This window comes from Aulostomus chinensis, chromosome 12 (genome assembly GCF_037954235.1).
Source record: "Aulostomus chinensis isolate RoL2024-O1b breed Wild chromosome 12, RoL_Achi_v1.0, whole genome shotgun sequence".
NCBI lineage: Eukaryota > Metazoa > Chordata > Actinopteri > Syngnathiformes > Aulostomidae > Aulostomus > Aulostomus chinensis.
The window spans coordinates 5,244,108-5,269,393 of NC_141331.1; the positions used below are offsets into that span (position 1 = coordinate 5,244,108).

Below are 25,286 nucleotides of genomic sequence, written 5' to 3' on the forward strand. Positions count from 1 at the left end.
TCAACTTTTTGGGCACCTGATTTGTTTGTTAATTAATTACATTCTAATTTTGTTTTAATAGATGAAATTAACTCTCAAAAACAAGTGTTCCTACAGTCCAGAACAGATAAATGAAAAACAACAAACGCTGTGTTCCACTGAGAGGGATGATTTTTAGTGAATTTACGTTTTTGTTTTTTTTGTTTTTTAAATGGTGGTTTGAAAAAAATATACTAGAATTGCTTATCTGGGCGTAAAACTCAGCACCTTCAAGTCTGATTTGGATCTTTCAAGTTTCCTGGTCAAAGGCAGCAAATGGACTTCAGAGAGAGAAGGAGATCTTATGGAGATGTTAATGTTGTAATTGCTTTCCTGTACAAACCATCTCAGACACAAATATTTTTCAGGAGTATTTCTTGCATGTGATGCGTGGAGGTGACGTTCTAAACCCCGGGGGCGTGACCCAGGGACACCCGTGACCTCATGAACCTGCTCTGTATTTGTATCAGCATCATTAGTACCACTGTCTGTATCTGGGCAGCAGGAACATGATTACATTTGTGGTGTCTGCTAAACTGCTGTTTTCTACTATCTGTAAATGGTTGAGTGTGTCCTGGTTTTGTGTGTGTGTGTGTGTGTGTGTGTGTGTGTGTGTGTGTGTGTGTGTGTGTGTGTGTGTGTGTATGTGTGTGTGCGCATGTGTGTGTGCCGTTTCCTCTGACAGTTACTGATAATCAGGACTCATGCAAATGCCCGAGGCTCTGGTTTCGGCCACCTCACCTTTGCTCTCTGACTCTCTGAATGCAGTGGTTGGATGAACCTGACATATTATATTGTATTCATGCTCTAAGGAGGGTCAGCTCTTCTATGAAGGTCAAAAGGTGGACGATTCTGCGCTAATATGCTGTGATTCTGAACATTCCCTCTCAAAAGGAAAATGTAGAGCGCAGGTTACATTTGGCAAGCGTGGTAACGAGGTTAGGGTTCGTTACACACTCCAACATGGAGGCACAAGGTAAAACACTGGTACAAGAAGTACACAGTTCTGTTACTTAAATAAAAGTACAAATACCCAGATAAAATAATAGGTACTCTGTTAGAAGTAACAGTCTTCGATCAAAATGTAATTTTAGTTAGAGTGGTGAAGTACTTGTAGTATTCTGTGGGTTTATTCATGTGACTGACACCTGTGACGAGCGTGAGCCTCATCAGTCAGAAAAGTTGAACATTGAGTGGTTATTTCTTGTTTATGTACACATTGAAAGTATATTTTTGCTCTTTCAAGGGAACATTTTCACAAGTGTGAGTACAGTGTCGAATCTCCTTTCATACATATGAATGTCACGGACTGGCTTTTACTTTTCTGGCTCTTTCAAGCTAAAATTGTCCTTCTTTTGCTCGCTGTCCATGCTAGCGGACCGGCCTGTAGGTCGGAAATTATTCACACGCCTGCACAGAAAATACAGCAATCGTTCTTTCCTTTCTGCCCACTTCCTGCTGGTAAATCCAGACGTTTGGGTGTCTGCTCAGATGTCAGCGGAGACAAGAGGACGCAGTAAGAGCAGATGTCCCGCTCACATCATCCTTACCTGGATTAGTCTCCACGGCAACTTCCCACCTGAAGGGGGGCATTGAGTGCAGATATACAAACAGTCACGTGTGTGTGTGTGTGTGTGTGTGTGTGTGTGTGTGTGTGTGTGTGGCTTGTATGCAAACACGTTTGTATGTGTGTGTGCAGGTGCATTCACTGACTATTCAAATACATCTGACTCACGGGGATTCAGAAACAAGATCTCACTCAGCAGTGTGAATACACATCCTGCACTGCAGCCCGTCTCTGCACGTCCAAATGTCTGCCTGAATATCACCTATTACACCTAAATATTACCTCCTTGATCTGCATGAGGAGATACGAGTGAAGCCTTGGTTATTATCTGGATCTGAGATGTGTGCGTGCCTGCTGCAATATAGCTCTAAGGTACTGGACTCCGAGTCACTTTTAACGGGTGAGCTGAATTTTGAAGTAGAAATGACAATGCTGGATAAAGGGAACGCAAAACAACTGCAGGAGGATGGAGGGAATGCAAAAATAATTAAACAAACGGATAAATCTCACCGTTGTGTACTGACATTTCCCCATAGTGCTAAAAAAAAAACAGAATTCAAATAAACAAGCAAGAAAAAACAGATTAAAAACCACTAAAATCATACAAATTCTTTAAGGTAAGTAATTTGCAAACAATTAGAATAAAAGTCGAGAGTAAAAATAGCACTGGCGACTCGTCCAGGGTGAACCCCGCCTCACGCCCAGTGTCAGCTGGGATAGGCTCCGGCCCACCCACCCCCCCTGAACCTTGAAGGATAAGCAGAATAGAAAATGGATGGATGGATGGATTTATGAAAAAGTTTCAATTTAAGTTCTCAGCAACCAGATTTTGAGTGGTTGAGGCAGCTTCAAGTTCAGTCCCCGCAAGTAACCCCGCGTCGCCTGAGAGACCAGCAGTGTGAACAGTCCACCTGAACTTTGTAAATATTCTTGAAAAAATTTGACGCCATTACACACGACGTAGAGAGACACTTAGGAGACGTTGGTTGTTGTATCCACAGTGGTCAGGAGGGGTCGAAGCACTAATAATCTCTGAGTGAACAATCTGAGACTTGAGCAACTGGAAAGGTCAGAGTGGGTTCTGTGAGGAGAGAACATGTCGATACGAAACAAAGCAGCAGAAGTGTCACATGACCACTGAGAACAATTCATCATGCAGGAAGATAAGGTTCAAAGCAGAACTGGACCATCTCCACGCTGGACAATAGTCCCTGACGCATGCAAATACACTTAGCTGCATTTAACAGGGAAATGAGTGTGTGTGCGCGCTCTCTAAACGACTGATTCGACTTATCACAGTCAGCAAAGAAAGATGAAAGACCTTCATACCACCATGCAAAAAGATGCAGACACTTTTCCTTCAGTACTTGTGTGACGTAACCTATCGCATTTAAATGCTGAACCTGACCCCCCCCACACACACACACACACGCACACTCCTCCCCTCTCCTCTCCTCCCCTAAACTCAACCTTAGCTCTGAAATCGAGTCTCAACCATGTAAAAAAAAAACAGCGTTGGTGGGCTAAAACATCCTCAAGATGCAGACTGTAGCTGTGGAGCAGCTCAGGTCGTAGAGCACTAACATGTGACATCTGTCTATGTGTCTTTTCACCTGCCCATCACCTGCTTGGGGGGGGGGGGGCACTGGGAGAACAATGAATGAGTTAACAGAGTACATTGACAGAACTGTTTACACAACCCCCCCCCCCCCCCACACACACACACACACACACATTTTCATGGCTTCAGGGGGCCATTACATTGACTCAGTATCAAGTCCTGAACACCCCTTAACCTCAAAGAGCAGAAAGTTCATTCGGACTTCTTTGTTTATAACAGATTCATGTCCTCACAACATGATAAAAACCTCACGCACACACACAGTGGCGTCACACCTTTACATCACGCTACTGCTGAGCTGGATGGCGTCCGACCGGTACAAGCTCTTTACGTTTGTAATTCAATGGTTCTGTTAACAGTAGTTCAGCAATAACTCTCATCCCCCTGGTTGGAGTACAGGGATCCTCCACTAGATGTCACCGTGAGGAAGGCAAAGGTTTTAGCGGCTCTATTGTTTCTTGTCTGCTGTGACAGTGGTGCAGCAAAAAGAAAATCAGCTCATGGAGAGCGAAATAAAAGAAAATCTCAAACGCCACACGCCGACAGTGATCGCGGGTCCGTGTTCAGACGGTGGAATCCTACGATTGAATCCCCTCATATAAATTACATTACTGACAGAAAAACGAATGAGACTTTTCAAAAGCTGGAATTCGGCTGTGCGCAGAGACAAAACCATGAAGGACAATAGTGTGAGAGTGAGAGGATTGTCATTCATGTGCTCACAGGGCCAGCGAGTCCTTTCTCAGAGACCACAACAACAAGCGCCACAACATTCCAAACATATTCCAGATTTATGTCAGAGTTTTGATGCTGTTATTATGTTTCAATTATCCCTGCTATAAATTTATCTGTTCTGATATTTCACTTTTTTTTTTTTTAATTCTGTCCGTATATTTTCCAACGTATTTCCTGAGCTCTAGCTGGAGGTGAGGCGACCGAAGCGACAAAGCCCACGCGCTTTTCTTTGCAACGAAGCAAATCCCAACATCGTGCCGCTAATATTTAACAGATTACTCATCTCTGCAGCCCAAATATTTATCCATATCTGCTGTGTGTCACAAACTGCCACCAGGCGGACCTGCTCAGATGTTTGATTGGTTCTGGCAAAGCTGCTGTAGCTTTACATCACTTCAACCAGTTGACTCTTTTCAAATGGCCCACTGGAGGAGAAGACGATGAGAATGTCCCCAGGCTGGACTTGGCAGGAGTCCCAGCACGAACTATATGGGATGCTGTGTTTCCCACCTCTCCTCTAGTTTACCTACAGCGTGAGTTAGAGAGACAGAGGGGATCAGCTCCTAGAATGTGTCTATTATGCTGCCACACCAATCAAACTGTTGTGTCAGTGCGTTGCCATTGTATAGTCCCGGGTCAGGTTGCAACTGGCCCTGGCTGCCATATTGATGACTAAGTCGGTTTGGGGCTCTGAGGACAATACGTCCCTGCAGCCTCCACAAAGCGTGAGGCTAATGCTCCCCTTTCAGCCGCTCCGCTCAGCTGCTGAGTGTGCAAGGCTGCTGGGCAAATGGAGTGGCGCAGGTCCAGGGGGCCCGGCCCTATAAAAGCACAAGCGAGTGTCTGTTCCCCGACATTGATTATTCTGGATCTGTCCCACCTCAGTACTGTCTGTAAGTATATCAACACACTGCATCAGGCTCAGCTGAGAAACTGCAGTAAGAGGGCAGCTATGTGCACTGAGGTGGCGCTCCACAAGATGCTGTATTTGACTGACAGGTAGCGGCTTGATTTGCTAAGATTAAAACAAAGGGGGCCACCTCAGACTTAGTGTATAGAGCATCAACCCTTCTAGCAGCTATAAAAGACTGAGCCGTGCTATAAAGGGCTAAAATTACATGCTAACAATGGCCAACCCAGTCATACGCCTTTACTTTATTAAGATGAAGTGATTCTGGGTTGAATCTCCAAATTTGAAGGAAAAGAAGCTCATTTTTGGAAGTTTAGAAGGGCCATATTTGGGTCTCTTTGTCTTATTAAAGAGCAAATATTGGTAGTTGATTCTTATTTCCTGTATGTTTCCTACAAGTCTGTCGTCAAGGCAAGAGTCCTCGCAAAACTTTCCTCAGCAAGCAAGACACTATACCTGTATATCAGGTCACTTTTTTTTTGCTTTTGTTTTTTGTTTTTGTTTTTTTGGATAAGTGATCGACTGATTTGATTCTTCATCCCCAAAACGACCTTTTACCCTTCCTCAGAGAGTAACCCCCAAGGGAGTAGCAGCAGCCATGAACACTCAACAGATGGAGCAGATGGGCCAGTTCAAGATCACAGTCTGGGAGGAGGAAAACTTCCAGGGAAAGCGCTGTGAGTTCATGCTGGAGTGCCAGAACATCATGGAGAGGGGCTTCAACAAGATCCGCTCCATCAAGGTTGAGAACGGACCGTAAGTAGACCCTGGTCCCTCTTTGAATCGCTCGTTTCTGCTCTGGGTGCCTAGCTTGACATCTGGAGTTCTGAATATTTCCCGGACGTGACTTCTTTGCCCTCTTGACCTTTTTACTGATGCACTACATGAGTGCATCATGACGACTCTCACTTCGCCTATCTCAGTCTCTCCTTCAGGGTGAGATGGTGCTAATCCAATTTTTGGCATCAGCCTGATAACCCCCAAATTCCCTGAATTGCACATAGGGAAAAAAAATTAATTAGTATATGCAGTATTTTACACTATGACTCCATATAGCTAAATTAAATCTTTTTGTTGTTACATTTTTCATATTTGACTGGTGCTGCTGACCAAAGAATGCCGCTGAAGTAGCGCAGCAGAAATACGTAGCAGTGTTCCTGAATCCTGGTGTGGGAATATTTCTACTCCCAGTTGGAGTATAATGTGTTTTAAACGGAAAGAAGATGCATGCCTGTGTATTCTGGTCTGCTTAGCCGATTGAGGATTTAAAAAAAAAAGAAAAAAAAGTCACATATGCAGGAGCAGAATTTGTATCAGTATTGAACATCGAACAGTGGTACGTTCCAACAAATTTGAATACATCCTCCTAATTCAAGCTTTGATATTCTAATTTCAAAGCCAGATTCGTCTTAATTATCTTTTTAAATCTGTCTTAAATACTCTTTTTTTTCTTTACATAAAGCTAATAAATATTTGTATTGTGAAGAATGAAAAACGACTGTGGGGACAGAAGCAAAGCAGTGTTTCTATGTCGGTCCCCCCTAAGGACAGGAGAGAAGAGCCTTTTTGCCAAATAACACTATCTAATTTAACCATATTGTTGACCTCGCCTCAGTCGAAGTCAGATTAAAAGACACATGGTCAGAATTTAAAAATACATAAATTACAGCTCACAGCATTATTACACTGCCATGTAGAGTTTGTGTGTGTGTGTGTGTGTGTGTGTGTGTGTGTGTGTGTGTATGCGTCCAAGTGTGACCCTGTTATGAGTTGGCTTTGAGCATCTGCTGGCTGTGAGTCAGAGCGGCTGACTGACTGGTGATCAGATAAAAAGGCCTGGGTGCAGCCGCCGCCGCTGCCGCCGCAACCGCGGTGGCGGCAGGAGCAGCAGGATTTAATGTTTGCTTTGTGCGTTCACTTACAAAAGAGGCTGTTTTCATTAGAGGTTATTCTCTGGGCGTGCGGCTGAATTGTTTAACAAAATTAAAAGGTTGCAGCAATATTACTTTGCATTTACTGGTTCATTATTGCTTCATGAGTCTTTTTTTGGGGGAGGGGCATTCAGCTTTTTATGTATTTTTTCTGGCTTTTTCGTTATATTTCACCCAATCTAAGCATTCCTATCTCTTCACTCCCTTCCTTTCCTCTGCTCTGCATCAGTTGGGTGGGTTATGAGTACCCAGAGTTCCAGGGACAGCAGTTTATTCTGGAGAAGGGCGACTATCCTCGCTATGAGGCCTGGAGTGGAAACAGCAGCTACAGAACCGAGCACATGCTTTCCTTCAGACCCATCAAGTGTGCTGTAAGTCCTACGTTTCCCTGCCCCGCCCCTCCCCCCTCCGCCACATCACCTGTCCCTCCTCATCCCGGTGAAACCATCAGACGTGTCTCTACCACAGCAGCTCTGTTACGTTCGCTGATCTCTGCAAAACATGAATCCCTGCTAATTTGATCTTAGCCTGCTTATTTTCTGTTAACACCATTTGATTTGTGCAACTGCGTTTTGCGGTGATCATCGGCCACACAAACACCTCACATCTTCTCTCTCTCTCTCTCTCTCTCTCTCTCTCTCTCTCGCTCAGAACCACAGCGACAGCAAGGTGACCCTGTACGAGTGTGAGGACTTCCAGGGTCGTAAGTTTGAGATGTGCGATGACTACCCCTCTCTACAGGCCATGGGCTGGTGCAGCAAGGAGGTGCCTTCTATCAAAGTCAGCTCCGGAGCGTAAGTTCCGCACTTCCATCTCAGTTTGTCTGGTTTCAGACAGGATATTAGAGGCCAACCAGCATCCTTAGAGAGGTCAACCTCGTCTAATGATGGAGACGACGTCAACAGATCAGCAGCAGAATTGTGCAGGACGCTAATATTGCTTTTCTCCTTCTCATAATTATCCACAGCCTGTCAAAACACACACACACACACACACAAAAACATTTAAACCAGTGCTGAAATGATATACTGAAGTCCTTGATGTGACATGAGACTCTCTCTCTCCCCCCGTGCAGCTGGGTGGCCTACCAGTTCCCCGGTTACCGTGGCTACCAGTACATCCTGGAGAGAGACAGACACCAAGGCGAGTACAGAAACTACAACGAGTACAGCACCCAGGCTCACACCAACCAGGTGCAGTCCATTCGTAGGATCCAGCACTAAGCCTCCATTCTACCTGCCTGACCCAACCTGAAGGAACTTTTCCCGACCCCCCGCCCCCACCCACCCCACCCCTCCCCCTTCCTCATCTTGAACCCGGACTGACCACCGTCACAGAACAGTAGATGGACAAACTCTTTCTATCACTCTGTGGCTCTGCATGTATGGATATCTAAGTGCCTACTTCTTCTACCATGCTGAAGCATGTTCTTGAAATAGGAAATAAAGGCTTTTCTTCCAAACTAGACACTCTTTGTTGGTATTATTTTTCTTTTTACATTGGAAATTGTCATGTTAAGCAAATAAGTGCAAGTCAAACGCTCAGAGAAGCTGATTGGCTAAGCTGAGCGATAAACAGTCTCGCAAAATCAGAGCCCCTTATTCTCTCAGACGCCGCTGTTACCAGAAATAGTTTTTTTTTTTTGCTTTGTATTAATTTAAAGGAGATATTGAGCTTTAGATACATAGGTAGATCTGATTCAAATTTCTCTGTAGGAGGTGAAACATTGTTTTTGTCAGATTGTATTCTTATTTCCAATAAACAAGCGCTTGAGATTACATTTGTTTCTATTATTTGTTGTCTCGCAGTGACGGTGAAATTTGTCCAAAAGGCAAATCAAAAGAAGAGCTGCATGAGAAGCAGAGTGTAGCTGAACATTGTGAAGCACACGGCGTAGCTTGTGTCTATTTTGATGTGGGGAATTAATGGAAAAATAATTAAGATGGGAGTTCTCTTGCTGTTGTATCGTCTAACGAACAAACAGTCTTGCTCATATTTTTTTTTTCCGCCCGTCCTGCTTCGTGGTACCACTTCGTTCAACAATGAACCGGCACTGAAATGAGCCGAGGATGCGCCGGAGGGACGACAGCACACTGTGAAAGCAGAAGAAAACACTCATGTATCAGCGCTCTCAGTTGTTCAGTCACCAATGATTGTAAGAGGAGCGTAAGGGGAACATAAACCGACTCATGCTGAGGAGGTAAGGCAGCATTCCCGTCATCCTAACTGAAGATCTGCTGGTGTCACGCTGTCACCCACCGATTTGGAGTGGGTTCTTATCCAGATACAAATTGCACCTTTACCGATCGAACTCCTGGCGCAGGGTCACTATAGTTTTACTGTCCACACCTCGACAATGTGACGTGCAGCCATCCCTGCTCCAACTCCTACAGGAGGAGTCAGAATGAGCAAATGTGTCCCCCTGCTTCAAATACAACCCCGCATCTGCAAACACTTCCACCTGAGCCACATATTATCGCTCCACTCACTTGGGAAGTCACTAAGTCCTTTAATTAGCTTCTGCCTGCCTTCCGTGTCCATGCCAGAGCTTCACCACAAAAGTTAAGAAACACAAGAATGGATTGTGATGAAATAATTCATATATGGAACAAAAACTACGAACATTTTTTTTTTTCATGCATGTCCTGCAACCCCGCAGTGTGAATCTCAAGCCGAGTGTCAGAAACTGATGCTTTTCCTCTCTGGGACAGATACAATATTTTAGGACAGTGACAACACTGTGGATCATTTAGTTCACAGTTTCGGTTCAAATATAAATTTAAAAAAAAAAAAATCCAAATATAATGGCTGCGGTTGTTTTGATCTCTCAGGGTCAAGGTTAATAAGTTATTAAGTTGGTTTTCAGCTCAAATGAAAACGTTTGCGGTATACAGAACAAGGCTGAACTAAAGGGACGTGGCCTGTTCAGGACGAGGCTCCTGAGAGTTTGCAGATGGACATTTGCAACGGTTTTGCTGTTGTTGGTCTCTGTTAGCTTCAGTTATGTAGCTGGTGTGGTCTGAATTCTGGAGTCACCAAGGCGCCCTGCAGGGAGGAAAAAGGTCTTTGTGAGTTCAAGACATCTAATGTTTAGTGTTTGACTCGTCGCTACGTGTCGTACACTTTTCAGGTGAAGTATCACTTTTATTTCTCAGTGTTTCGGATCCATAGCTAGTTAACGCTATGAGTTTATTCTGTAAGGATGAGCCCAAGTACAAGACTGGGTGCTTTCTGTGTTATAATGATGTAATCCCCCCGCCTACCTTGAACACGGCTGCAAAAGTTCCAAAACGAAAGTCTAGTGTGTGTTTGGTTACTCTAATGTGGCACGACCACGTTTATCTTACTGTCACACTCTGAGATCCTGGTGTGTGTTTACCTCCACACACTCCTCCTGTTGTCCAGGACATAGGATTCCGTGTTACACACCCACAGGCCTGCTCCGGCTCATAGTCCCACACCCAAAAAAAAGCAGGATATTTTAATAAATGTGTAACTGTGTGCACACACCTTTCTCAAATATACATTCCTCTGCAGACTGATTAAAGCAGCGCTACTGTAGCTCGTGGAGGAGTGACGCTGCAGAGGTCTAGCCAGGTGCACCTAGGGTTCACCCAGGTAAGTCTCTGGATTCAGCAGGGATTATTCATCGGAGCAGTCAGGGCGTCACGATAGCCGACTACCACTCTTGGATGAAAAACATTTTGGATACACGCACTTTTAATTTTGCCTTAGTGTTACGAGACTTAACTTGGTGTAATCTACTAACCGTAGCGACGTATATTTTTGTCTCTGTGTGGACGGATCTCTTCCCTGCTAATTGGAGTTTATCCAGCCATTTACCAGCGTGGCCATCAACGGACACAGTCTTGCTTTCGAGGCTTGTTTTAAGTTGCCTGCGACTTTTACTTGGACACAGGCAGCTAAAGCAAGTCTGGGATGCCAGAGACACACCTACAACCCCCGAGGAGTATCCGCCAGCAGGAGCAACCACCAACAAATAAATAATATTTGCTTCTCAAGTCCTGTTTTAACGAGCTATGCAAATCTTTTTGTCATTAACCGGGACAGAAAGCTTTACAACTTTGTCATCTACAGTTCATCCAAGCTGACAACTCATAGAGAAAACACAATAATCTGCCACAGGAATGTAATACCTCGGTGTCGTACTGCACTCTGCACTACTTGTACTCTGTGTCTTTTCGTGCCTCTCTGGGCTCAGTCAGGTTACACATTATACAGTTGATGAATGATTATTCAATCATTCACTCTTACTTCATTTTTCAGGATCTCTCTGCACTCCAAGGGTTGGTTGTTTTTTTTTTTTTTACTGCTGTGAATGTGACGTCATCAAAGTTTTGAGTAGAAAATAAAAGTTTTTTTGGGAGGGGGGGGGGGGGATATGAGCAACTGCTGTGTACGTGGTCAGGTGTGGAGATCCAGGATAGAGGTGCCTCAGTGTTCCCGAGCCTCCACGAACACAACCGAACTTTAACATCGCAGAAATATTCGTTTTAAATATAAAACAGATGTGAAAAACAAACAAACAACACAAATAAAACTCAATCTTTTGGTATCGAACTCATTCAGGAACAAGTAAACTATTTGTGACTATCTTTGACACTGGCACTTTATCAAAGAGGTGAGCTTTTTCTTTTTTTTTTCCCATTTGTGAATTGAAAAGGCATTTGTGGATCTCAGTTGTACGGAAGCCAGGACAGGCCAAACTCGCAGTTTTTTTGTTTGTTTTTTAATGCCATAATCCCGTGATCAAAAGACATCCATAAGATATAAGTTATTATCAAGAGAACAGGTGCTATCTTGCTCTCAAGTTATCGGTGTCCAGACAACAATTAGCTGGTGCTAACTGGACGTGGTTTGTTGCAGGGCGGTGCATGAAGCCAAAAACACTTCCTGGAACGAACCAAGCAAATATGCTCAGCTGGTGAAACAACTCCTACCTGTGGTTTAACCCTACGTTCACTTTAGTTGGGATGAAATGGTTTAATCTCACTGCTCTTGCAGACTTTCCGGACGTTATCGGACCCAGCAGATCAAATCCCAATTGTTAAAAAATAATTTATTTCACAGGGATTTTGAGCTAAAAAAAAAAAAAAAAGGGAAGCTACAGTTTAAGTGTATTTTTTAAAAAAAAGGTCATACATGTAATAACACAGTTTTGCCACAATGTACAACTGACTTCACCTTCCTGTCTTGTGACATCACTATTTTTGTAGGACAGTGAGCATCGGTGATGTCAGTTCCTTTTTCAAAGTAAGAGCACCTGATGTTTTTGTTTTTTTGTTGTTGTTGCTGTCTGTGCAGGTTTATTGGTTCCTACATACAGAATAAATCTGTTCACACTCATAATACTGAGTCAAATCCAACCCCATAACTATTGTGTGTCTGCATTATCAGCAACTAAATAAATATTTGTGGAGTTGTCTTGTCTGCCTTTGTGATTTCATCTCTCAGCTGTTGCCCTCATCCAGTTTTGAAAATAATGATGATATCATAATCAGAGAGGTTGTGTTGACTATTACATTATTATTATATATCAGAGTCAGTAGGGCAGCAGGATAAAGCTATCACACGTTCCAAATTCAAGATTTGTATCGCTTTGCTCATCCAGTTTTGTGAGTCAGTTTGGCTGTGAAGCGCCATTATGGGAGGAAAAAACGAGAAAACCGTGGTGAACAAATAGCCCACAAGTCATAAAGTAACAAAACGCAGCCCCAAGCCGTAGAATACATGCTATATTTGTCCTTTCTGAAGGAAAACAATAAGGAAACTAAGAACTGATGTGTTGCGGGCAGCAGCCGTGCTCCCTCAGGCTATAACCTGAGACAGAAGGCGGGGGTTGAGGGGTGGGGGGGGGGGGGTGGGGGGGATGTTCTTGTTTTCTCATGTCCACTGAAGCATGTTTTTCAAGGTAAATATTCTTTCCCGACGTGAAATAGGTCTTTGTTGTTTGCCCAGAGGTAAAGAGGCGGAAAAGTGAGGAGGATCTGAACTGGTTTCCATGTCAAACACTTCAATTCACCATAGAAACTCAGATCTTAACGCTGCAACTTTATTAAACTGTGATGGTGGATTGATAAGGCCCCAATTTCTATCGCCCTCTTTTTATTGTGGGCACCAGGCGGGCTGACAGAGGTAAATTGCTCTTTTAATTAAAGCAATGCACCAGGGGAAATTGCTGTCTGAATATTGTCTCAGAGATGGGGGCCAGTGACAGTTGCCTGGAAACTTCAATCTGTCCACTCGCATTTATTCCAGATCACAGTTATGAGATAAAGTTTAATAAAAATCTTTTCCTCCGCCACCAACGAAATGAAATCCAGCCCTTTCTGAACAACTGAGCACAATGAGGCAGGACTGCGGAGGAAACCTCATGTTCAACATGTATCTCCCAGGTGCGTCGTTTTTGGCCTGTTGAGAATGACGGGAACGAACGGTTTTATTCTTCTCGGGGGTTTTTTTCCTCCCCTTTTTCTTCTTTTTCTTCAAACGTTCTGCTCGGTAACGGCGTCCTGAGGCGGCGGTGCTCCGTTTCTACGCAGCATTGTTCAGCCTTTTCAATCTGAAAGCCCGTCTGCTCTTTTGTCGGAAATCGGAAATCCTTTTTCCTGGACGCGTTTCCTGGCTTCCCGCAGAGAGACGCGCGCAGACGACACGCTTCACGCAGTAGACTCCGACCCCGGGGGACGCAATTAGGATTTTAATCCCCTCCTTTTCGTTCCTTTTTTTTTATAATTTAAGATTTTAACACATTTGATTTTTCTTTTGGACAATTTTCTACATCACCTTAAGTAACTTATCATATCACTAATTTACAGAAATCAAAAATGTATCCAAAATTATTTTTATTACTCTCACACCTCTTTGCTTGAGAATGTTATTTTTTTAGATTTTAGATTTTTTTTTTTTTTGGTATTGTTTTGCTTTAGATTGTAAAACAACGGTTTCCTCAATGGCTTTATTATTATCATCATCGTTATCATTTATAATTCTCAAACCGACTGTTCCAGAAATCACCTGCTGCTGACAATGTGATTTAATTTCAGATCCAACAGAAAATCTGTTGAAAGACAGCAAAGGAGCATCCTGGGGTCCAATAAATACCGGAGCACAGAAAGGTAAGAAAACGGTCAGACAGTGACGGTTCCTGGAGCTTTTGTTCCATATCAGCCGCTGTTAGTTTGTTGCTTAATTCGTTGGTAAATGACAAAGACACACACACACAAAAAAAATACAACCAAAAATACGGACATATACTATCAAAATAATAATAAATCAGGTAAATACAGCACGGGCAGCCTTCGCGCTGCTGCTTTAGACCTCATAGCGGAAGGAATAATATCTCAATGTCCTGCTCTTCTTCATGTCTGCTCTCAAACTACAGTTTATTTGTGTCTCTCGGTTCTGTTCGTGAAATTGGCTTTTTTTTTTGGGGTGTTTTTAAAAAAAAAATCATAAGAATCACGATTATCCGCATGTTTTTCTCCGTCGTTCAGAATGAAAAATAAATCCAAGTTAGAGGGGAAAAATGGGATAAAAATACCAAAGGAGCCATTTATGACTCGCCGACAGGTACTTTACATCAGGGTCGCCGTGTTTATCGTTATTCCTCTGAATAAAAATGCATTCGAAAATTGAAAGAAAAAAAACATGTATTTTATTGTTTCATCCACTCCCTGCAGCCTATATTTTAAAAAAGAAAGCAATAAAAGGGGTATGTTTGAGTGTTTTACGCTATTTATGAATGGGACACAGAAATATATGTCAGAAATATAAGATGGAATAAACTGTCACTCCACGATCCATCCGCGTCACGGACGTCGGTCTGTGGAGGTGAAAGCGGCTGCGCGGCTCCTTCATCGGAGGAGGAAATCCATAAACTTAAATAAATAACAGAAGAATCAGAGAAGCGAAAATCAATGGGCCTATGAGCACTTAAAAAAAATAAAATTAATGATTTAAAATATAGATATATGTAAATGTATCAAACGCAGCCTTCAGGTTTTTTTTCTTCCACAATGCAGGGTTTGGTTTTATTCTGACAAACAGCTGGATGGAAGACTTATTGTGGTTATAATGGTTATAGGCCTGTTTCTCTCTGATTTGCCCCCCACCTACCCGCCCCACCACCACCCAGGCAGCGGGCAGATCCAGCTCTGGCAGTTCCTGCTGGAGCTCCTCTCCGACAGCACCAACATGTCGTGCATCGCCTGGGAGGGAACCAACGGCGAGTTCAAGCTCATCGACCCGGATGAGGTGGCCCGGCGGTGGGGGGAACGCAAAAGCAAGCCCAACATGAACTATGACAAACTGAGCCGGGCGCTGCGCTACTACTACGACAAGAACATCATGACCAAAGTCCACGGGAAGCGGTACGCCTACAAGTTCGATTTCCACGGCCTGGCGCAGGTGTGCCAGCCCTCCACCACGGAGCAGGCCATCTACAAGTTTCAGGGGAATTTCTCACCGATTCCGTTCTCCGGGATCTCCAAACTGAACCTGGTGGCTCCCGGCGTGGGTCCGTCGGGATTCTCCTACTGGCCCGGGTCCCCGTCGGCGGCCCTGTACCACAGCCACAACCTGCAGCCTCCCGGGCCGTTTGGAACCGTGTCCCCGACGCACATCAGCTGCGTCAACAACATCAACAGTCTGAGTAACATTAATAATCATTACAACTGACAAATTGCAGGGGGATCAACACGACACGTTCATGAAGGAGGTCAGAGAGCACACGCAGGTCGGGGGGGGGGGTCATTTATCCACGATACATGACGTGAAAAGTGAATCTTTTTGATCAGAACGGTTCTGTTTTGGAAAAAATTGATGTGAGAAAAAAAACGGATGCTTAAAAAAAAACACGCAGTTGAGCGGACACGAAACAATTCAAGATTCTAACATTAAAGCCACCAGGAGAAACTTAGATCACGTTAACGCCTTTAAGAGCCATTCGCCGCGGTATTTTAGGGTTCGGGGCCATTTAACAGAGCCCAAGATTCACAGTAAATCGGAGTATTTATGTGATGATAAAGCTGCGAATCTTCTAGAGTGATCTGAAGGACCGCATGGACAGATTGTTCCTTTTCGAAAGTCTCTCATCCTCCTTCCGTCCGCTGAGCTTGATTTCACACGCAAGTGTCAGTCGTTTATCAGACCACTGGCGCCCTCTGGTGGTCAGTGAATGCCTTTCGGGCTGAATGCCTTCTTGCTCGTGTGAGTGTCATCACCTGACACCCTCATATTCCGGGTTCCACGTGTCAACATTCCACATGTAGTGTGGACACGCAGAGGCTGCAGGGTTGTTGTTTCGGTGTGAAATGATTCCTCAACGTGAACAGAAACTGTGAATTCATGAGCTCATGTGTAAATACTGACAGCGGGAGTCCAGGGAGCTGCTTTTTAGGGATTTAGAATGCATTCACTCACTCACTCACTCACTCACTCACTCACTCAGCCAGATCCACTCCACCAACACAAGACAAATGGAAGAAAAATAAAAAGGAATGGACAGATGAACCCGTTTGTCAGTACTGTTGTTGTTCTTGAGTCGTATCCAGAAGTTTGTTTGTCACTCAGTTTCTCAGACAGTCTGAGCCACCCCCCCCCCCTCCGTTCTCCCGCCAGATCCCGGCAACCTGTTTTAAATAAAACATCTTTTTTTTTTTTTACACAACTATTATCAGTCTCCACATAACTATTTGGAGGCATCCAGGTGGGGAACCACTGGCCCGTAAACTCCCGTTTTCACAGGACTTTAATTCTCTGTATTTTATGCCGATAAGTGAAGACGCCCCCGCCGCCTTTATTAATATGACAAATATCAGAAAGCACAATGTTCACATGGCAGGAAATACGCCATGATGTCATGTCATTCTGGACTGAGACAAATCCGGCACAGCAGCGACTCGGCTTCTTCGTCCGCGACTGAGAACGTGAGCCGATTTGTTGTTTTACAAATGTTTTAATTTGTCCGCCACCCTGACGACCAGTCGAGTTACCAAATCACGGCAGAGTCAATCAATCACGACTCACTCAAGGGTCTCATTTTGCTGCTGGTTCTGAGAGAACGTGTGCATCCATTGCTGGGAGAGCGACAGTATTTCTATCAGCCACACGGGGGCGCCACAACTTCTCTGATATCACAAAACTGCTTACATAACGAGGTGTTAATGCAGAGCACAGATGCATCTGCAAATAGCAGATTAACCCCAAAACAGACAGGTCTACAGAGTGACGGCTTTCACACACACACACACACACACACACACACACACACACACACACACACACACACACACACACACACACACACCTTTGTACTTATTCTTTGTGAGGACTTTCATTGATGTCATACATTCCCCAGCCCCTCACCCTAAACCTCACCATCTCAACTGACTGCCTGACCCTAACCCTGACCCTAAACATAATCAGAACCTGATTCTAAACTGGACCCTAAAACCAAGTCTTGACCTGCAAACGGCCCTTTGAAGATGCGAGGACCGGCCTGTCCTCACTTTCCAAAAATGTCCTCGCTCTGTTGGTTAAATACGTATTCTAGCAAGTACAAGAACACACACACACACACACACACACTGCAGATTGCAGGTGTGGCCTGAAAATGCCCCTAAACGCGAGCTTGACCGACAGTACAAGTCCATCCTCTCTGGAAAGTTCTTGCCATATTAAAAAGTATAATTGAATACTTAAAAAAGTATCCTTTGTTCTGTCAAACAGTTAAAACTCCAGTCACCCATATACTTATTAAAACACTAGAAAACCAAGGCTGCTTATTTGATCCCACAGCGGAGACTGAATGCAGAAAAAATGGCCCTGGGAGGCACAGAACCATTAAAACCTCCATGCATCACCAGGCAGCAGCTTAAGGTGGAACACGTCGCTGCCATGTTCTGCCCACTCAACGCTCCGCTTTCATCTGGTGCTGATTATTTGAACGTGGCAGCAGTTCAGCCTCTCCTTAAATAATGTTGCCATATTATATAACTAATATTTACATAATATTTATGTAATAACATAAATGATATGAACAATCAGTGAGAACGAGAAGTTCTTGAGTAAAAAAAAAACCCACACACACACACACACACAAAACCACAAATGTGTAGATTTTATTCATGTAATGAATAAGCTGGAGCCCAAAACAGAGCATCCACGGATGTCTGGTGCTGGGTGGGTGAACGCCATGACGCCAGGTGACCGTGGAGTTTGTTTCGAGGATTTAGTTTAGTGGGCGGCATGGCTCAGGGGTAGAGTGGCCGTCTAGCAACCGAAGGGTCGCTGGTTCGATCCCCGACCCTGGTGACCATGTCCAAGTGTCCTTGAGCAAGACACTGAACCCATAATTGCTCCTGATGAGTAGGTTGGCGCCTTGCATGGCAGCCTCCACCATCAGTGTGTGAGTGTGTGTGAGTGTGTGAATGAGACGACACTGTAAAGCGCTTTGAGTGCCGCTAAGGTAGAGAAGCGCTCTATAAAATTGAGTCCATTTACCACTGGGTCCATTTACAGTACTTTAACACTTTCTGAAGCTTAAGTCATTCAAACTTTTTTTTTTTTTTGCCAGAGCTTATTAATTAATTAATTAATTAATTTTTATCAGTAATCCAAAATCCAATGTTAAAAATTCGAACGTTTGCTCAGGGGAACGCGCCGTGACGCCAACAACCCCAGCTGCACACGCCCTCCTGAGTAGATGTTGCTATCTTTGTGGGGACCCTGCGGTTAACGTTCACTCATTCACTTCCATCAGCCAGACTCTTACCTACACCACCACAAGGGGACGCCTAACCCTGACCTTAATACCCCGTGAGGCGTGAGGTCACTTCCACAACTCTCTAATCTTCTTCTCTCCCTCTAATCTGTTGTGCCTATCGTCACTGCTGAGCAACACTCATCAGCTGTCTTCTTCTCAGTCTTGCATAACGAACTTGGTGGGTGTTTTCCGTACAAGCTCCAGGAATAACAGTGTGAATATTATATATATATATATATATATATATATATATATATATATATATATATATATATAGTGATAAGTCGAGAAGAAAGAAAAGGGACATTTCTGGTTAAAATCCTCCCACTTCTGCGAATGTGTTGTGTAACGCCGTGTAATTCTGGAGTGAAATCACCTGTCTAGTCAATGCAAAATCCCCTCTGATCATTCTGCTATTGTTCCCTGTGTTTGGAGAACATAATCGCACCGAGGCCTGTGGGCAGACGCTAAATCTGTCCTCAGGACTCGGCCTTGTTTTTGACTCATTTCACATTCATTCAAGTGCTTTTTTTTTTTTGCTTCCCCCCCCCCCCTTTCTTTTTAACTTCAGCTATTCTTCTAAAATGCGAGCGCCCTCTAGTGGGCTGAGAAATACTTTTAAAATGATGCTCACGTCTTGCCATTCAAATGACTTTAGTCAAGTACACATTTCATCTCTAACGTGTAATAAAACGAACCAACATTAAGCTCGGCTTTTGTGAAAAATGAAAAAGTGGGTGTATGTATGTTGTTCATTTTTGGTCTCCATTAACTTCCAGCCACAAGTACCAGGCTCCTAATTTCCTGAATTCTCGATTTGCCAGGTGTGACGTCAACACTCCGGCAACAGAGTGGTGTCCCTGCTCCTGTCGAACAGTTGCAGGTGAAACTGTCTGGCTTCACATCCAACCTTTACATGTTCTCCGGTACGATAACGTCAGAATGTCGCGGAATGAGAGCATTAACGTGGAAAACCGCGTGCGAAACGCTCAACTTTTCTAAAACACGATGTTCTTTCCCCGTTATGTTTCCTACCCTGTCAGGTACGCATGAGTCACCCGCCAAGCGAGAAAACAGGTCTCTGAAGAGAGCGCCATTGTGACACAGGGTGAGACAGTCAGTGGGCTTTGTGTGGCTCTGCGCGAACGTCGCAGTCAGTGAGTCATTCTCCCACCTGGAGTGAGTGGTAATGACGGCTCAGCTTAATTAGAACAGCACACTTACACGGTACTGAAATAGACTTGAGAATGAGCGGGGAAGAGAGAGCGAGAGAGAGAGAGAGAGAGAGAGAGAGAGAGAATGCTGGTAGAAACAAGAGAACATGAGAGTGAGAGCACTGGAAAATAGAACAAGTTTGATCAATGTATTTGACACGCGCTTGCCAGGGACACAGACCTACATTCGGTGAACCAAAAAAGACAAACAATCCCGACAGTAATCAAGGCCAAGGCTCCCGACTGGATGTACAACGTCCTCAGTAAGCTGCACTCACTTAAAGAGGAAAAAAAAAAACAGAAACCAACAACGACAACAACCCACTTCCAATAATAATAATAACAATAACAATGCCAAGGTGAGAACAGTGTGAGGGCTTCATCGCGTCCAGAGGCGGGATGTGACGCGCAGTACTGACGTGTTTCAGACCCGCTGGAGTTTTCAGAAAACAGTGAATCTTCGAGGCTCATTCATCCCGTTTCGTCTCGGAGAAAAGCGTGAGCTTTAGCCACGTATCTGTGAGTATCTGAAGGCAAAACCCACTGTTGGGGTTGTTTTGATGCTGTATCGTGTAACACGACGCCATTGGTCCCGCTGTGGCCCAGTCCATTGTTCCTGTTTTGGTTGTGAACTGGTGAATAATTCGGTTTAAGCTGTTAATGCGGAGAGACTCACCTGGCAAAAATGAGCACGGCTAGAATTAGTTTTCGTTACCCTCCAGAAAGATCTGATCGTCCTGAACAGTTTGAGGTACAAGTTCGTCTGAACGGCTCAAGAAAGAAAGAACCGGAACCCAGAGCCCCAGCCCTACTGAGCGCCGTGAGAACTCACTTAACAAGGGCTTGAATGTGAGGGGCGTTCATTTACATGAAAACAAGGTGCACTAGAGCTTTAAAGAACTTCTGTTCTGCTGTGCGTTTCGCTGCATTATCCCCTGCGCCAACGTCATGAGCATCAGACCCTCTCGACTCCCCCGATGCTGAGCCTCAATCAGCGTTGGCCTCTGCATGTATGGTGAGTAACCATCCCGGCTCCCGCTGATGAAAAACACACAACTTGGTGCAGAGTGAGCACACATTTAGCGAGTGTCCCAAATGTGATGAACAGTAAAGCTGCGAGGACGGAGCACCTCTGTGCTCCCTCAAATCCAGGCTTGGATTTTTTGGCTGTTACGTAAAACTACACGGATGAATAATCACGCAAATGTGAAATGATTCACTGGGGGGGGGGAAAAAAAATAATAATCATGAGGGGACCAAAAAAAAAAAAAAAGAAAGAAAGAAAGAGAGAAAAGACAATGATCACTTTGTAGGTGTGTGGTGAATGAAGAAATTATGCTGCTTCGGGATTATTGCATAACATTTACATCTGAATATAAAAGGTGTCATGTAGACGCGACTGTGTGCGTTATATAACAGTCGCTGGATGAAGGAAATCGCTACAATCAGACGCGGATATTGAAGTGAGGGAAGTTCCTGCGGCCGAGTTTTCCTCTTAAGCCCGACTTCACCTGCTTTGTGACGGCCGCGGCCAACTGCTTCCCCGCAGCTCCTCACTGGAGTAATCTAGTTAAAGAGATTAGCTGGGTGGTTATGAGGCGAGAGGGCAACAAAATAGAAATAATCCCTCTCTACACTCCTCTTTAAGTTGCTCCACATTTGGCCCTTTTTTTTTTTTTCTTCCCCCCACTCAGCTGAGGGGCTGAGAATAGAGTTCCGAGAGAGCGGACGGTTACCTACAGCCATTAGGAGTCAGCGGGTGCAACGGAAAAGCAGGAGAAGGTTTACTCAGAGGCGAAGAACACCCTGAAACATTTGGCTCCCATGTAAAATGACTCACTTTCATCCAACCGTTCTTCAACTAGGAAATTAAAAGAAAACAAAAACTAAACACCTAAAATGGCACAAATGCTGCCAGTCGGGTCTTTAAAGGTAGAGCAGCGTTTCTGGGACTTTATGGTCAACACACACACACACACACACACACACACACACACACACACACACACACACACACACACACACACACACACACACACACAGGTTAGATGGGGTTTTATTCACTAATAACCTCCAAATGTCTGCTTGACACACTGGAGCAAACACAACAACCCAGCAGAGTTTTTAAGCGAATGTCTGTCCCACCTCAGATGAATACGGGGTTCAGTACTCTGCTGGTAAGTTTGTTTCTTTCTGCAGCAGGAAGGTGAAGACGAAAGATGCACCCACTCAAATCCTCTCCTCGCGCCACTGACTTTCACTTCTCATTCTCTTTCTTTTCCTTGACAAACACTGTCACTTTGTCACGTGTTGTTGTGTCTAGTTTTCGCCTGAGAGCAGGTCGCGACCGACCGGCACGTACAAACAAGTCAGCTGGGATTCGTCAACCTGCCAATGGAATTGGCTTCTTTCTTTGTTTTTGCGCTGGAATGTGCCCTCGAGGTGCAATTTCTCCAAGTGGACCCCTGTCGTGATATCGGCACTCTCTGATTTTATCAGCCCACCCGCCAGTGGTTCACACCTGTGTGTGTTTGTGTGTGCGTGTGTGTGTGTTTCGATCTCGGCTCCAAAAGCCAAAATACATACTGTTGGTCTGATGTCCATTTTTCAGATATATTGTACTTTGTGTACTTGTGTACATTCTCATTCATCCGGGTCATCGTAAGTCTTAGGTCTTAGTGATTCGTAGTTCTGAACTGAAGCGGAAACATCTTACAAGAGGTGAGTCCAGGAGCCTATATTGATTATATTTTGGAGAATTACGATGACCTGGATGAATGATCTGCACGACTAGTTGCCTATATTGATTATCCATCCATTTTCTTCAGCTTATTCCTGTTAAGGGTCGGGGGGGGGGGGGGGGCTGGAGCCTATCCCAGCGGCTACAGGCAAGAGGCTGGGTTCACCCTGGACAGATCGCCAGTCCATCACAGGGCCAACACATAGAGACAGACAACCATTCACACTCACAGTCACACCTACAGTCAATTTAGAGTATCAATCAGCCTCGTCCTCTCTTGATGTCTTTGGACTGTGGGAGGAAGCTGGAGTACCAGAGAGAACCCACACAGGAACAGGGAGAACATGGAGACTCACACAGAAAGATCCTGTGCCCGAGCCGAGGCTTGAACCCAGAACCTTCTTGCTGTGAGGCGACAGTGCTGACCACTGCACCACCGTGCCACCTCTATATTGATTATATTTTTGAGAATTGTACTTTGTGGGTCAGCTGTTTCCATGATTTGATAAAGACAAACTTATCTTGGAGGAAAGCGTATTTGCGTTAAAGAGAACTTTCCTTTGCACCGCAGTTTCAGTTTTATGGATTATAACAGTAGCAGTGGGGTCAGTTTACAGTTGGAGTGCATCAGAGGCTCAGCTGTTACTTGTACGTTTAGATTACGAACGTTAACCAATAAAACATGTACTTGTTAGAGTGCACGTCTCACCAGTGTCATACACGTGTTTTCGCCGCCCCGAGGTGAGCAGATTAAGATCTCTGCAACGCGAGGCCACAGCACTCTCGACGAAAACGGCCTCCATTCCAGTAAACACTTTACTAGGAATGAAACACATTTTTCACACATAATCCTACAACTGTCCAGCAGCCGTGCTTCAAATAAAAATAAACCACTCAAAATGCCCCCTCCCCACCAACCAGTAGCATCATTAACAAAAGCAGCAAATGTCCAACATTGTGCTCCTGGCTCACGATTACATGTCTCCTGCACTTCAACTTCATGAGTACGCACAGGGACAAGCGTGTCATCACCTGTGAGGTCATCCGGTCGACCCTGACAGGCGCGAGACTGAGACGTATGACAAGTGCTTGGCCTTCGATGAATGCCACACGTTCTGCGGTCTATTTCCGAACCTCCTGTGACTGTAACGCTGCCTGTTTGTGTGACTTCAGGAGGAGTTATCTGGCAGCCGGGCTAAAAGCTTCTCTGATATCACGGAACTGCGTGTTTTCATACATTTATCCTTTCACGTGAGACAGCTGGTGACGGCGAGGTTCTTCCATCAACGGTGGGAGTTGAACATCTCCTCGAAGCTGACGGATCCTGAGCTACAGTATGAGATTCGTTTTCATTTCAAGCTTTTTTTTCCCCCCCTTACGACTTGACCTAATACATGTATACTTTTTTTCTTCTACATTTAAAATAATTCAGATCCCGAGTGGTAGATGGAGCAGGTGAAGGTGTCAGACTGGCTGGAGGTGAAGGGGTCAGTGACATCCTGCTGCTCCGTTCAGAAACACTGTGTCCTCTAATAATCACTGCAGCGTGTGCATGTTGTTGCTCAGTGGTTCATCTCATGCTCAGCCACACACACACACACACACACACACACACACACACACACACACACACGCGCTTGCGCACATGCACTTTGTCCAGCTCTCATTCACTCACCTAGCCGTTACTATAGAGACGCAGCGGAGAAGAATGCAGAAAGCAGGCTGGCAGACAGATATGCAGGAGCCCTGGGTTGAATTTTAATAGTGAGGCTCACAACATTACACTGGGAGGTTGTTACGTAACGCTGCTGCAGGAGTCTGACATCCAGACGACGAGGACTCGCAAAATAAAGACCATTAAATGTGCCTCCATCCACTCACACAGGTCGTTTATGCTGGGAGGCCAACGGGCGAAACGTTCACTGCGCTACACAAGTCGTCTTTCAAGAGATCAGTGAGGACAGAAGTGGCTTATATTTCATGTTTCATCACATGAAGTAGTGCAACAATATGATGGATTAAAATGACAGTAAATGTGAATTCTGCATCTCTGGCCATCACCCTCCTCACTCCTCCCGCTCTAGCTGCTTTTTTTTCTTCTTTTTTTTTGTCATTTTCTGCAAACACGTCTCCATTTTCTTTTCTTTTTTCTGCTCTGTAAATAGATCCTGTGAGTCCCTGTGAAAGAGACAGACAGTTCTGAGACTGCAGCAGATTCTAACCAATCACATGAAGGAACCCTCCAGCCCACATGGCTTATTCACAAAAAAGAAAAAAAGAAACAGGAGGAAACACAGCTCTCATACAGTGTGTCATCAGTGGACCGTCCTCAGACCTCAGGGAGATGTGTTGTTTGTTGCATTTTAGGCATGAATACGAGACGGGAGGTACGTTTAAAAGACATAATCAATAATTTGGCAAATCCTAATCCTCCAGAGAAGAATTAGACTAAGAATAGATCAGAACACCACCCACAGAACACGAACAGACCCGCTCTTCATCGAGTTGATTTAGAAACTACTCAAACTGTACAGAGTTTTAAAAAATCTGCAGTTGCAAGACAATAATTCAGAATGAATGTTTGAGATGAGGGGAAACAAAGACAAGCTCAGAGGAATGTGCACATCCAGTACAAAAATACTGAGGACAAATGCAAAGCTTGTAATACTGGAAGAGCAATACTTCATTCCAAAATGTGTATTCAGCCGTTCAAGTACTCATAGTTGGCTCCAGCTCTCAAAGATGTTTTCTTTCATCACAAT

The 25,286-nt window shown here is 44.5% G+C and overlaps 2 protein-coding genes and 1 long non-coding RNA gene across 3 annotated transcripts in view; 2 read left to right on the forward strand and 1 right to left on the reverse strand.

Annotated features, from left to right (window-relative positions):
- Positions 1-4,791: 4,791 nt before the first annotated feature.
- Positions 4,792-8,514, forward strand: LOC147251814 (beta-crystallin A2-like). The gene is made up of 5 exons (XM_086221167.1): positions 4,792-4,834; positions 5,420-5,607; positions 7,012-7,153; positions 7,434-7,576; positions 7,858-8,514. Exons 2-5 carry the CDS (start codon positions 5,450-5,452, stop codon positions 8,003-8,005), a joined length of 591 nt encoding a protein of 196 aa, XP_086077293.1. The 5' UTR covers positions 4,792-4,834; positions 5,420-5,449; the 3' UTR covers positions 8,006-8,514.
- A 643-nt stretch (positions 8,515-9,157) lies between these two features.
- Positions 9,158-25,286, reverse strand: part of LOC147251815 (uncharacterized) — a 37,357-nt gene continuing 21,228 nt past the window's right edge. Inside the window, exon 3 of the long non-coding RNA XR_015118812.1 lies at positions 9,158-9,827. This is a non-coding gene — a long non-coding RNA (uncharacterized LOC147251815). The remainder of the gene's footprint in view (positions 9,828-25,286) is intronic.
- fev (FEV transcription factor, ETS family member) lies at positions 13,135-15,482 on the forward strand. Its single transcript, XM_086221168.1, has 3 exons — positions 13,135-13,198; positions 13,850-13,921; positions 14,941-15,482. The coding sequence occupies exons 1-3, from the start codon at positions 13,150-13,152 to the stop codon at positions 15,480-15,482; spliced, it is 663 nt and encodes a 220-aa protein (XP_086077294.1). The 5' UTR covers positions 13,135-13,149.

Coding starts and splice junctions, on each gene's coding strand:
- LOC147251814 (XM_086221167.1), top strand. CDS start 5,450: ATGAACACTCAACAGATGGAGCAGATGGGCCAGTTCAAGATCACAGTC. Junction 5,608..7,011: donor ATCAAGGTTGAGAACGGACC/GTAAGTAGACCC, acceptor GCTCTGCATCAG/TTGGGTGGGTTATGAGTACC. Junction 7,154..7,433: donor TCAGACCCATCAAGTGTGCT/GTAAGTCCTACG, acceptor TCTCTCGCTCAG/AACCACAGCGACAGCAAGGT.
- fev (XM_086221168.1), top strand. CDS start 13,150: ATGAGGCAGGACTGCGGAGGAAACCTCATGTTCAACATGTATCTCCCA. Junction 13,199..13,849: donor GTTCAACATGTATCTCCCAG/GTGCGTCGTTTT, acceptor ATTTAATTTCAG/ATCCAACAGAAAATCTGTTG. Junction 13,922..14,940: donor AAATACCGGAGCACAGAAAG/GTAAGAAAACGG, acceptor ACCACCACCCAG/GCAGCGGGCAGATCCAGCTC.